Raw genomic sequence first — 12,915 nt, forward strand, 5'->3', positions numbered from 1 at the left:
AAAAGATTAAAAGTAACTACATTGTAACAGAATTTCATGCACTCCAGTAATTAGGTAAAACACATCTCTGACCCCAAAATATTAACATGGACTAAACAAAAACCACCATCTCATAAGTGGACTGTGAGCATAAATCCAACATTCTCAACCTCTCAAAATATACTCAACTTGCGAAGAGACTTGTACACATGAAATTTAAGTTTATATCCTCTCATAGGAATAAAGGATCCACGTTACCAACAATGCACGTCACGAGAACAGGGGATGCTTCAGCCTTGTCAGATAGAACCGGGGAAGGAGCAGCCAAATTCCAAGTATATTAGTTTTCAAAGTCCAACGCCAACGTGTCCACTGGGATTTGAGTGTCACCAAGAGGAGGCACATACGAATCCGAAACTGCAGTAAATGTGTATGAAGAAGGACCAGCCACCTTCGCATTCAAATCTTCAATATCACTCAAGGCGCTCCACTTCTCGCCCAACCCGATGTCATCAGCATCAGAAGCAGGAGGAATGTCTTGTTTGTGATTCATGGTAAGCCTAAAAGAAAACAGCAGGAAAAATAAATCAAAGCATTTATTCTGACAAAATAATAATACTAGTAATAATAACAAAGCACCTAGCAGTTTAGATATTCTCAATAGTAGACCCAAAAAAAAAACACCACTCTAGATATCATACCAAAAACTCTTTGAGGAAGGTTGAAGTTGTTGAAGGGTTTAGACAAGAGAATTTTCTGATACTATGTCAAACAAAATATATGAGAATTTTTTATATATGTATATTGTTCTCTAATATGGAGGTATTTATAAAGAAGTACAAAAATGTGTTAACTTTAAAAAAAATATAAAATATGAAATAAATCTCAATTACAATAGGACAATATAAACGAGTAAGTCAGACAATGTAAATGGGTAAGTAATATATATACAGGTAAGTAGGACTATAAGGATAGAGGCATCCTTGTTTGTAAACCTCTCGATGAAAAATGGTTCTGCTGCGCTCACAAAAACACATTCCTCACGCTCACGGCAACTCATTCTCTTTATCTCCCACACAACTCGACCTCACCTAACAATCCTTTTCGGTAACCTTCCCTCTCTGAACTTTCCTCCCTTTCTCTGTGATCTCATCTCTAGCTTGTTATACAAGTTATATTCAAATCCAAAGGCGAAGCCTTCCGACTTTTCGTCTCTCTCTCTCTCTCTCTCTCTCTGTCTAGGGTTTCGAACAAAAAATCAACAACATGATGAATAGCAACGTCAATTGTGAGCCTGAGCATCCAATTCCAAACAAAACTCTGGCTCTTCGTCGGCGAAGACGATGAAAAAGGCAGCAAAATAGTAGAAGTAGAAGTAGATATCTTCTCTTTCTGGAGGCCCTTCTCTAGATCCCAAGGTACCTTCTTCTCTTGTTCTTATTCGTCGTATTTTCATGTATCATATTTAAGATAAAACTTAAAAACAAAAAAAGAATTTATGTGAAGATCATCTCCCTTGTGTTCTCTGCCTGGGTAAAAGTTTGATTGGGTGCTATATGAAATCAATGGTTTAGTCTGAGGGCACCACTAGACCAGTAAAATCAAACTATTTCATTATTTTGTAATAATTTTTCTTGCTAAATTTCCCATATAAGATAAATTCCATTAATTCTCGAGATTTCTGAAGTATGACAAAGCCTTGTCATCTATAAGCCTTTGCATTATATTTTGTTGCAACTGATGTGCAAGAAGCTTGGCCGGCAGTGGAATCTGCTTTAGCAGAGTTTGGCATGGCATGTGAATTGGATATGGTACATTATAACAAAAGTTGTTTATAAATATATTGAATTTATTTTCATTTTTGTTTTTGCTGCGGACCTGCGGTCCCGTCTGTCAATTATTTTCTTCCTGGAAACAAATCTAAGTTATTAAACTCTAAACCCTAACCGCTAGGCTCCATGAAGAGTCAAACTAAGGACGTGTCTGCAATGCTGGTAATATGCAAAATCTCTTGTATGGTGTGCGGGATGAATATGTCAAGCTGAAGAAACTTCTCATGGCTATCCCCGAAAAGGTGCATATATAAAGTGTTGGTAGATCGAGTTTAGTTCTTGCTGCTTATCTTTTCTCTAATATCTTCTAACTGACAATATAATTGGGATGTAGGAACTTGTACAATACACAAGCTGTGAAGTGTATGTCCACCCAAAAAGGAAGGTTAGTGTTCCTTTCTCTGTCTGTATTGTAATTTTTTTTTGGCCTTCCCACCTCCACCTTCAGGAAAAACTCTCACTGTCATAGCACTGTTTGTTATCCTCAATCAATTACGTGATAGCAGAATAGGTGCAATCATGTAACATGCAAATTCTTTTCCGGATGAAGCAAGAGAATGATGAGTTTAATGCTTTAAAAAAAAAAATTGAATTGACTGGCCTGGTTGCCGCTATAGGTCCAATAGAAAGCTTGTAGATAGTCAGGACGCTTGTGTCGCATTGTTCATAACGTGGATCCTTTATCCATTATGATAGAATGTAGGCCTGGGCTAGGTTTGGGTTGGTTCGATTTTGGGCCCAACCTGAACACCGAATCGTAGACTTCGGTTTGGCTATTTTGAAAACCGAAACCAAACCATAATTGATGAAAACTGACCACTTCGGTTAACTGGACTTGGTGGTTTGGTTTGGTTCGGTTTCGATTTTTTGGCTTTTTGAGAGAGAGAGAGAGAGAGAGAGAGAGAGAAGAAATAAAAGCGATGGAGAGGAGAAGAAGAAAAAAAAAAGAGGGAGAGATGGAGAAGAAGAAAAGGAGAAAAAGAAAAGAGAGAGAGAAGAAGAAAAAGAAGAGGGAGACGGGGAGAGGGAGTGAAGACAGATATAAGAAGAATGAGAAAAAAAAAATTAAAGAGAGAGACTAATGAATACAAGACAAATGGAGAGATTGAGAGAGAAGAAAAAGAAAAGATTGAAACTATGTATTATATATATATATATATTTCTTATAATAATATTATATATAATATTTTTTAATATTTTCAGTTTGGTTTGGTTAAACCGTGATTTTGATTATTGCAAACTGTACATCGAACCATATATTTCGGTTTAATTTGGGTTCAAACCGATAACCAAAAAAAAAATTGAAAAAAAAACCATACCAACCCAACCCATCAGTTTAGTTTGGGCAGTTTGACCGGGTTACCGGTTTGAATGCCCAACCCTAATAGAATGTATGAACTTGCAGTTCAAAGGTTGAATAGCAATGTTCAACGGCGAGGCCAGGTAGCAAGTCAAGTTAAAGAAGTCGTTGCGGGACCCAATTCCAAACGATGTCAACCACCACATCCCTTGGGAGATCAAAAACTCTGGCTCTTTACGGGACAAACATTTTGACCAACTCATCGTAATAGTAGTCGCATGGTACCTTCCTCATGTTCTCAATTTTTTTTTTTTTTTCCTTTTTTCAGGGCAGAATCAGAAATTTTTCAATATGTGGATTAGCTAAAGTTATTAGCTTAAAATCTAATGATTTTTTTTTTTTACTAACAGTTTCTATAGTTTTTCTAGAAATAAAAGTATACATTAAATCATATAAATCATGCTAGTTGTAAACACATAATTTCTATATATTTTTTTTTCACTAACAGTTACTAACAGTTTCTATAATTTTTCAATAGGTGGATTAGCGCGGCTATACTGTTATAGCCGATCGGCTAGACTCGGTTCTTTTAAAAAAATAAAAAAATAGTGGAGTGATATTTTTAATCCTTTTTTATTTAAATAAAAGGCCAAATTACACACTCTCTAGTTGTGTGAACTGTGCTATTCATTTACTTTGCATTTTCAGTCTCTGTTCTTGTAGTATTGGAAATTTTAGTTTTGTAGTTTTGTTCATGTCCAAATCTCACGGGAGATGGGCAAATGTAAGATGTTAATTTTCAATTTCACATGTAACAGAATTTCACTTCCAGCCAATATGTTAAACAAGTAAGTGGATCCAAATGTAATGTGAGAAGTAGTTATTCGAATAAGGTAAACATCTTCTGCTAGCATTACAAGGACTTAGGGCTGATCACCCAGCACGTTGTTCTAGACCCAGCACTGAACACCCCCACAAACCAGAAAAAAACACACTAATTAAGACCAAACCAAACACAAATTAAGACCTAATGAAAGATTTCAAACAGACCACTAAAACCAGATACAAGTAGCAGACCCTGGTGCAGCTAGCCAAACTGGTCTCTGAGTCATGGTGTAAATGGGACTGAGCCACCAGCAGAAGGAACAGCAGGGATAGTGGGGAGGACTGGGACTGGAACACAGCCTCCAGGGAGAGTGCAGAGGCCTGATGGTCCAAAGCTAACCCCAGTAACAAACCCTGGAGGGCCTGGGAAGATGCCTCCTGCAGCTCCTCCATAGAAGTTCTGAGGCTTATCAACGCCCTCTCCATTCTCATCATGACTCTTGATCCGCCTTCCTCCTTCAACATCCAATGCAGCAACCACTAGGATAGTGGTCAGGATCAGCACCACCTTACTCACTCTCTCCATGCCTCAAAAGAAATATTAAAAGACCTTTTGCTGCTTTGAGCTCTCTCTCTCTCTCTCTCTCTCTCTCTCTACAGTTTTGAGTCACACTCTAAAATTTGTTACAGGGGTGAAGGAAGATCATGGAAAACCCACCCTTCTTATAGTACAAAAGATCTCCATTCCAGGAATAGAGGGATGCTTGCCTTGCTAAATGCAGTGGTTTAACTAATGGGACTTCAATTAATTCAAGGTCATTTTGGAAAATTCAAGTGATGACTGATATTTAACCATGGTAAAAATGACACTAACTAACAAGTTTTCAGTGAAGTTAATATTAGGTGTAGGTGGGGAGATGCCAACTGACCATCCCGCCTCCATCCCTCTAGTGGGATTTTATGGCATTGGCGTAGAATTTATGGTGGTACCTAACACAAACTGAGATGGGTAAGAGCCCTTTATTACCTTGCACTTTATTACCTTCCAGTTTAATCGACTGACCTGCTTTAATTCATAAACCTACCACACTGAGAACATATGTGACTTGGCAGAAAGAGGGAAAACTTTGATATTCAATTTCACAGAATTCAGTCTTTGACAAATTGGGTTGGACCAACAAATTAGTTTAGTTACTTTAGTACAATGATTTTGGTTACAGATGGTATTATTAATTCATTTGTTTTTATTATTTATATGGAGATGTTGATTGCCCCACATGGTTGAAAGTTCAAACTTAATGCATAGGTTTGCGATTGGAGTGTTTATTAAAAATTAAACACAAAAAGCTTACTAATAAATAAATTTAATGAATCAATTTCATACAATATTATGTGTGTGTGACCAACAAAGCAAAGCTCCAATTTCATCATGGAGCCAATAAATCCCTATATATGTATTCTAGTTCACAACCTTGCAGTTGTTCCTGATCTCACCTTGCCTTCCTGTGAGGACATCAATGGAGCCCATTTTCACCATGGCTGCTGCAAACTTATTAGCCCAAGCTGTACCAAATCTGGCATTGTTCCTCACAATCCCAGATGTCGAATGGCTGGTAAGAAGAGTTTGATCTGATGTAAGCAGGCCATGATGGTTCTTCAAATCAGTATAGTACTTGTTATCAAGCCTATTTGGTGTAAGAATATCAAGTGGCACCGTAACTCGATCATTGTTTGATGATCTAGGGCACTTCTTTTTCAAGTTCCTAGCAAAAATGGGATCCATTGAAGGGTCTTGTGGATGAGTGGCATTGAAGAAATACAAGCGATCAGAGAAGGATGAACAATGTGACACACCAATAGAATGTGCCCCGGATAATGTGACCATTTCATCCAAGCTAAGGCCTTTTCGGGCGAAACTCTCTTCAAGTTGCTTGGCGTTAAAGGAAGGTGAGGGGAGGTGCTGTGTAGGCTCATCTTGGAGGGAAACTCTTCCGTCTCGCCGCCCCGAAGGCACGTCATAATTTATCCCGCCAACTTTGAGTGCACTGTCACGAGCAGCAAATGCAAGGATGTCAGCACATGACACGGTTTTGGGGCATTTAGCTTCAATCTCGGCCTTGGCCTCATCAATCACTTCAAAGCCTCTCAAGCTTGGATTGTTTGCTGGATGTTCTTTTTCGGATGGTTGTCCAGGAGTTGAATCAAGTAGGATAGAGGCATCGCAACCCTGAAACAATAAAGAACACATGTTAGTAGTGTGATTATAATTAGTTCTAATATACTTGATTATATACAATAAAATGTAGAATATTATTCATCCATGTGAATGAAGCTTACCCTAACAAAGCAATCATGGAAATGCATTCTGATGAGGCCAGCAGCTATGCCTGGATTCTTTGCCACAGCTTTGTTCACAGCTTTTCTCACAATTGCCTCTGCAGCAGGACAACTCCGTTGATAGAAACCGACTTTCGGAGCTGCTGATGCCATGAAGACCACCATAGACATGGCCAAAAAGAAGATCAAACTCATTCTTAACTTTGCGGCACTCATTTTCAACACCTAAATTAGATCAAATGAATACTGTACTGAAAGAGAAAATTATATGAAAAAAGATGAGGAAGTGAGCTGTGGAGAGATGGAGATGATGGAAATAGCCGGTCTTAATTGCATATTTATAGTTTAATTAAGAAGAATGGTGAAGTATGGATTTGGTAAAACGTGTGTAGCTATAGCTAGCTGCAGAGCACAAACTAGAAGCTGTCTAAGTTTGAACAGTTCCATTTGAAATCTGCATGGTTGGAACTTTCTATGTTAATATATTTTTTTTTTTTTTTTTGAAAGATGTCAACTGGCAATGAAGAGGATGATTAGGAATCTTCCCAAGCACCACTTGCAAATCACAAACAATACTCATATTTAACACAAAGATTATAGCAAAAAGAAACAAGCTTGGTGAGAAATTAAAAACCATCAAAGAACTAGATTTGGTGTTTCACCAATGCCTCAATCAACTGATATCTTGTTGAAACGAGCAAAAGCAAATAAAAAATTTATATCCTGACTAAGTCAATGGCATTGCATTGCAGGCCTCTCCTACTGTTCATTGGTGATGACTAGGTAAGCCAGGCAAACCAGAAAACAAAACAAATATATTTAATATAAAAAAAAGTTGGTAAGCGGCCAAGCAAGTATGACAAAGACTGGCATGGCATTAGATTAGATGTTAACCCTTCTTTTGTTTTGAGGGACGCATTCTTATCAGATTTAAATTTCAATGAGTTTGGATTGGACCAAGCCATTTGAGTTCAGTCTCAGGAATTGGACTCATTCATGCATGCATACTGTTTCAAATATAGTAAAGTTAGGTTTTAGCCAAAAAAAAAAAACTTTCACTTTTGAAAAAAAGCCAAATTTTTTCCAAAAAGACAGAAAAACTCTTCAATTTTCAAACCGAAGACATGCAAATGTAAATGATTTCTTAGGAAATCCAAAAATAAATAAGGGCATTTTTGTCCATTTTGACTTCTTTTCAAAATATTTCTCGCTCCTTCAGCATTTCCCAAAATGTCCCTCCTTTCTCATACATTAAAAAAAATCCTAGTTTAAACCACACATTTGTTTATGTTGGCTCATAGGATGAAACCACACGTTTATTTCTGTTGTTGTAAGTAGTATGACTTAATGTTTTTTTAACTGGTTATTTTGACTTAATGGAGGGTTAATAACAGAACACAAATAATGACACATAGGAGATTAGGATAATTAGCAAGTTTAATGAAAGGTTATAATTTGTTCATAAAAAAAAAACATTGAAGGGTTAGTTTGTATTATTTTTTTTCCTTTCAAATTTGTCACAAAATTGATTTGATGGTTGACCACCACTGCTTCTCAGGAACACAATCACATGCCCACCAAACACAATCTAATGAGGCTACTAATCTTTGTTCCCAAACACATTGCCAAAATTGTAGCATCGTAAATACCAAATTGTAACAAGAAGATGGTAATTATTTTTTATCTTTTTTTGTTAACTGTTTTTTTTTTTTTTGGCTACAATTAAAAATAAAATTGCATTTTTTGAGAATTAAACTTAAAATGGTAAAAATCAGAGAATCAGACGGTTCACCGCTCATCATCACAGGTACTTATTCCCATCAAATCATGATTTCCCGCCTTATTTTCAACACAGCCCAATGTATTTCCCGCCACCGCTTAAGCAAAACGACGTCGCGAGGCCAAGCGCCAAACACCTGGTCCTGTTTCCCTCTCAAAGAAACGACGCCGTCATGCTCAAAACCCCTTGTCCTGACAGAACAGAACCAAATCCCCCAAAACACCCCTCTAAGAAATCTCAATGACCGCAAAAAACGCCCTACAAAGAAGTCATAAGGCTTAATGTCCAGTCCTTTTTCGTCACAACAGAAAAATCAGTTTCCTTCAAGTCCCTCTTCGAGAGCCCTCGAAAATCATAAATCTTTCACTCACGCACACTCTGGTTCAAAAACCTTTCTTCTCTAGTTTTTTCATTTTCATCGTTTTTATTATCCAAAGCAAACCCCTTCAAATCCCTCTCTCTCTCTCTCTCTCATCCTTAGTTCTGAAACCCTAAGTTTTCTTTCTCACTCTATCTCTCTCTCTCTCTCTATATATATATATATATTTGCTTTTTGGTTAATTTTATCGGGGACTTGTCGCCGCCAAGCCCTAGGGTCCGAAACCAGAACCCTAATTCACATTACGAAACCACAGAAGTTCACAGAAAGCTATCTCTGAAGTTTCAGAAAGGTGAGTTTCTTGTTCTTTTTTTGCTGCTTATACATGAATTAAGTGGTTTTCGCACTATTTTTCTATGTTTGGGGAAGGAAATAGGAAAACCTAATTTGTTCATCGAGTTGAAGATTTATGAATAGAAAATTAAAGGGGGACGATAACAATGATGCTCAGGGTTTTGCTAGATTTTCTAAGACTGGCGATGGCCATAGAATGCGAACTTACGCGAAACCCTAATTTACAATTTGGCTTTTTAGGGTTTTATAGCTAAACTATTTGAGTTTATTTCTGAATATTGAGAAAGTGTGAATTTTTTTTTTCTTAATTTTTTTTAAAAATTTAATTGGCAGGAAGTGATTAGTTGGCTCTTTGTCTTATGTAGAAATTGTTCTTAATGGCTGATCATCGAAATGGAAATAGCCAACCCCCTAATGGAAAAACCAGCACTGGAGCAGGAAGTGCCTATTCCATTGATGTGAAAAAATTCAGTGAGAGATTGAAGTTACTTTATTCTCACTGGAATGAACATCGATCTGATTTGTGGGATTCTTCTGATGTTCTTGCAATAGCAACACCACCAGCATCAGAGGATTTGCGGTACCTTAAATCTTCAGCATTGAATATTTGGCTGGTAGGTTATGAGTTTCCAGAGACGATCATGGTTTTCATGAAGAAGCAGATTCATTTCTTGTGCAGCCAGAAGAAGGTGTCTTTGCTAGAAGTTGTAAAAAAGCCTGCCAAGGAGGCTGTGGGTGTAGATGTTGTGATGCATGTGAAGGTAAAGAGTGATGATGGCAGTGGTTTGATGGATGCAATTTTCCATGCCATTCGTGCTCAATTGAAGGCTGATGGCCATGATACTGCTGTTGTTGGACACATAGCAAGGGAGGTCCCTGAGGGAAATCTCTTGGAATCATGGTCTGAGAAGCTGAAGAGTGCAAATTTTCAGCTAGGTGATGTAACAAATGGGTTGTCTGAATTGTTTGCTGTTAAGGACAATGATGAGCTTGTGAATGTCAAGAGAGCTGCTTTCTTGACTACTAATGTCATGAATAATATTGTGGTTCCAAAGCTTGAGACTGTTATTGATGAGGAGAAGAAGGTCACCCATTCTTCTTTTATGGATGAGACGGAGAAAGCTATACTGGAACCCTCTAAAGCTGGAGCAAAGCTCAAGGCTGAGAATGTTGACATCTGTTACCCGCCGATTTTTCAGAGTGGAGGACAGTTCGATCTCAGACCCAGTGCTGCCAGCAATGATGAGTTGCTTTATTATGATTCTGCTAGTGTGATCATATGTGCAGTTGGGTCCCGCTACAAGAGTTACTGCTCAAATGTTGCCAGGTCTTTTTTGATTGATGCTACTTCATATCAGAGCAAAGCATATGAAGTTCTTCTCAAGGCACATGATGCAGCCATTGGCGAGTTGAAGCCTGGGAAAAAAGTCAGTGCTGCTTATCAAGCAGCCATTTCTGTGGTGAAGAAGGAGGCTCCTGAATTTCCTGAATTTTTATCTAATCTGACAAAATCGGCTGGGACAGGTATTGGACTTGAGTTCCGTGAGTCTGGATTGAATATTAATGCAAAGAATGAACGGGTGGTTAAAGCAGGCATGGTGTTTAATGTGTCGCTCGGTTTTCAGAACTTGCAGAGTGGTCGCAGTAATCCAAAGAACCAGAACTTCTCTTTGTTGCTAGCGGACACTGTGGTGATCAACAATGACAAGCCGGAGGTGGTGACAATTAAAAGTTCTAAGGCTCTTAAGGATGTGGCATACTCCTTTAATGAAGATGAAGAAGAAGAACCTAAACCTAAAAAATTGAAAGGTGAGGCTAATGGGACGGAGGCATTGATGTCTAAGACAACACTGAGGTCAGACAATCATGAGATTTCAAAGGAGGAACTCCGCAGGCAGCATCAGGCCGAACTTGCTCGTCAGAAAAATGAAGAAACTGCTCGTAGACTTGCTGGTGCTGGATCTGGGTCGGGTGACAATCGTTCTGCAGCGAAGGCTTTAACGGATTTAGTTGCCTACAAGAATGTAAATGATCTCCCTCCTCAAAGAGATCTGATGATTCAGATTGACCAGAAGAACGAAGCTGTTCTGTTGCCTATTTATGGGAGTATGATCCCTTTTCATGTTGCCACTATAAGGACAGTTTCCAGCCAACAGGACACCAATCGGAATTGTTATATCAGAATCATCTTTAATGTGCCCGGGACTCCTTTCAGTCCTCATGATGTAAACTCCTTGAAGAACCTTGGGTCTATATATTTAAAGGAAGTTTCATTTCGATCCAAGGACCCAAGGCACATAAGTGAAGTGGTGCAGGTGATTAAAAACCTGCGAAGGCAAGTTGTGGCCAGGGAGTCTGAGAGAGCTGAGAGGGCAACACTGGTTACTCAGGAGAAACTCCAACTAGCTGGTAACAGATTTAAGCCAATAAGATTGTCTGACCTTTGGATTCGACCTGTTTTTGGTGGCCGTGGAAGAAAGATTCCTGGTACTCTTGAAGCTCATACGAACGGGTTTCGTTTTTCTACCACCAGGCAAGATGAGCGTGTGGACGTAATGTTTCCAAATATTAAGCATGCTTTTTTCCAGCCAGCAGAGAATGAGATGATCACTCTCCTCCACTTTCATCTGCATAATCACATTATGGTGGGCACCAAGAAAACCAAAGACGTGCAATTCTATGTTGAGGTGATGGATGTAGTTCAGACATTGGGAGGTGGAAAGAGGTCTGCCTATGACCCAGATGAGATTGAAGAAGAACAACGGGAGAGGGATAGGAAGAACAAAATCAACATGGATTTTCAGAGCTTTGTGAATCGGGTGAATGATCTTTGGGGGCAGCCTCAGTTTAATGGCCTTGACCTTGAGTTTGATCAACCTCTGAGAGAGCTTGGTTTCCATGGTGTACCTTATAAATCCTCAGCGTTTATTGTCCCCACTTCAACCTGCTTGGTGGAACTGATAGAAACTCCTTTCCTTGTCGTCAGTCTAAGTGAGATTGAAATTGTGAATCTGGAAAGAGTTGGGCTTGGACAGAAGAATTTTGACATGACAATTGTATTCAAGGATTTCAAACGGGATGTTCTTCGGATTGACTCAATCCCTTCCACAGCGCTTGATGGTATCAAGGAATGGCTCGACACGACAGACCTCAAGTATTATGAGAGCAGGCTGAATCTGAACTGGCGACAGATTCTGAAGACAATTACTGATGACCCACAGAGCTTCATTGACGATGGAGGTTGGGAATTTTTGAATTTAGAAGCATCTGATTCAGAGTCTGATCACTCAGTGGAGTCAGACAAGGGTTACGAACCATCTGATGTGGAACCTGAATCGGAATCGGAGGATGATGCTTCCGATAGTGAATCGCTCGTGGAGTCGGAGGACGAGTCGGAGGAAGATTCAGAAGCAGACTCAGAGGAAGAGTTGGGAAAGACATGGGAAGAGTTGGAGAGAGAAGCTAGCAATGCAGATAGGGAGAAAGGGAACGAGTCAGACAGTGAGGAGGATAGGAAGAGAAGGAAGATGAAGGCTTTTGGGAAGTCTCGAGCCCCTCCAAGTAGTAGCATCCCAAAGCGGACCAAGTTGAGATAGATTGTGCGATTGTGCGATTGTTTGTTTGTCTTAGCCGTTATATTGAAGTGGTTGCCTGACGTAGCTTGGAACTTTTATTTTCTACTAGTTTGTTTTTAAGGAATTTCCTCGTCATTTTGGTCTTCCTAAATAGATTATGTTGCAGACAAGACTTGACCTTTTGCTTGTAAATTGATAGCATGATTAGCAGCATCCTTGCTGGAAGTAAAAGCTTTATCGTCTTTTTTAATGGTTTGTATTTCTTTAGATTTTCGATTACCCTATTTTGTTATTGTAATTCCGCAGTCAGAAGTATTTGATTTGCCGAAAAGGAAAAAAAAACTCTTGTTTTTGCCGAAATGCTTACACTTGTTACGTCGATCCAAAAACACGTAGTAGTTAATTATATACCTTTCTTTTTTCAGATTAATAGTTTAACCAATTTCTTTTTAATTGAATTTAACTTCAGCGAGAAGGACTTTTAACGGATTTAATTGATGCCTACAACAGTTTATGTAAATGAGTGACGATCTTCCTCCTCCAACTCATAGAGAGTTGTGATGATGATTCATATTGACCCGAAGAATGAAGCTCTTCTGTTGCCCATAATATGG

The 12,915-nt window shown here is 38.8% G+C and overlaps 2 protein-coding genes and 1 long non-coding RNA gene across 4 annotated transcripts; 2 read left to right on the forward strand and 1 right to left on the reverse strand.

The window, feature by feature from the left end:
* The first annotated feature begins 988 nt into the window (after window positions 1-988).
* LOC148921166 (uncharacterized) lies at window positions 989-3,430 on the forward strand. Its single transcript, XR_016123170.1, has 4 exons — window positions 989-1,397; window positions 1,933-2,053; window positions 2,146-2,196; window positions 3,217-3,430. It is a non-coding gene; the product is annotated as an uncharacterized LOC148921166 (long non-coding RNA).
* Window positions 3,431-5,290: 1,860 nt separating this feature from the next.
* Window positions 5,291-6,565, reverse strand: LOC103344493 (peroxidase 5-like). Its single transcript, XM_008248075.3, has 2 exons — window positions 6,274-6,565; window positions 5,291-6,163 (listed from the first exon to the last, which is right to left on the reverse strand). Exons 1-2 carry the CDS (start codon window positions 6,487-6,489, stop codon window positions 5,396-5,398), a joined length of 984 nt encoding a protein of 327 aa, XP_008246297.2. The 5' UTR covers window positions 6,490-6,565; the 3' UTR covers window positions 5,291-5,395.
* A 1,842-nt stretch (window positions 6,566-8,407) lies between these two features.
* On the forward strand, window positions 8,408-12,551 carry LOC103344492 (FACT complex subunit SPT16). 2 transcript variants are annotated; one of them, XM_008248073.2, is made up of 2 exons: window positions 8,408-8,724; window positions 9,092-12,551. In XM_008248073.2, exon 2 carries the CDS (start codon window positions 9,104-9,106, stop codon window positions 12,320-12,322), a length of 3,219 nt encoding a protein of 1,072 aa, XP_008246295.2. In that variant the 5' UTR covers window positions 8,408-8,724; window positions 9,092-9,103; the 3' UTR covers window positions 12,323-12,551. The 2 variants fall into 2 exon arrangements, with proteins under 2 accessions (XP_008246295.2, XP_016646773.2); XM_016791287.2 differs by having other exon boundaries at window positions 8,428-8,724; window positions 9,060-12,551.
* Window positions 12,552-12,915: the final 364 nt, after the last annotated feature.

This window comes from Prunus mume, linkage group LG1 (genome assembly GCF_029339155.1).
Source record: "Prunus mume cultivar Tortuosa linkage group LG1, ASM2933915v1, whole genome shotgun sequence".
In the NCBI taxonomy this organism is placed as follows: Eukaryota; Viridiplantae; Streptophyta; class Magnoliopsida; order Rosales; family Rosaceae; genus Prunus; species Prunus mume.

Bases quoted from the DNA above. Each gene is read 5' to 3' on its own strand.
- LOC103344492 (XM_008248073.2), top strand. From the start codon at position 9,104: ATGGCTGATCATCGAAATGGAAATAGCCAACCCCCTAATGGAAAAACC.
- LOC103344493 (XM_008248075.3), bottom strand. From the start codon at position 6,489: ATGAGTGCCGCAAAGTTAAGAATGAGTTTGATCTTCTTTTTGGCCATG. The intron at 6,164-6,273 runs GTAAGCTTCATT...TTATTGTTTCAG, and splicing joins TCCATGATTGCTTTGTTAGG to GGTTGCGATGCCTCTATCCT.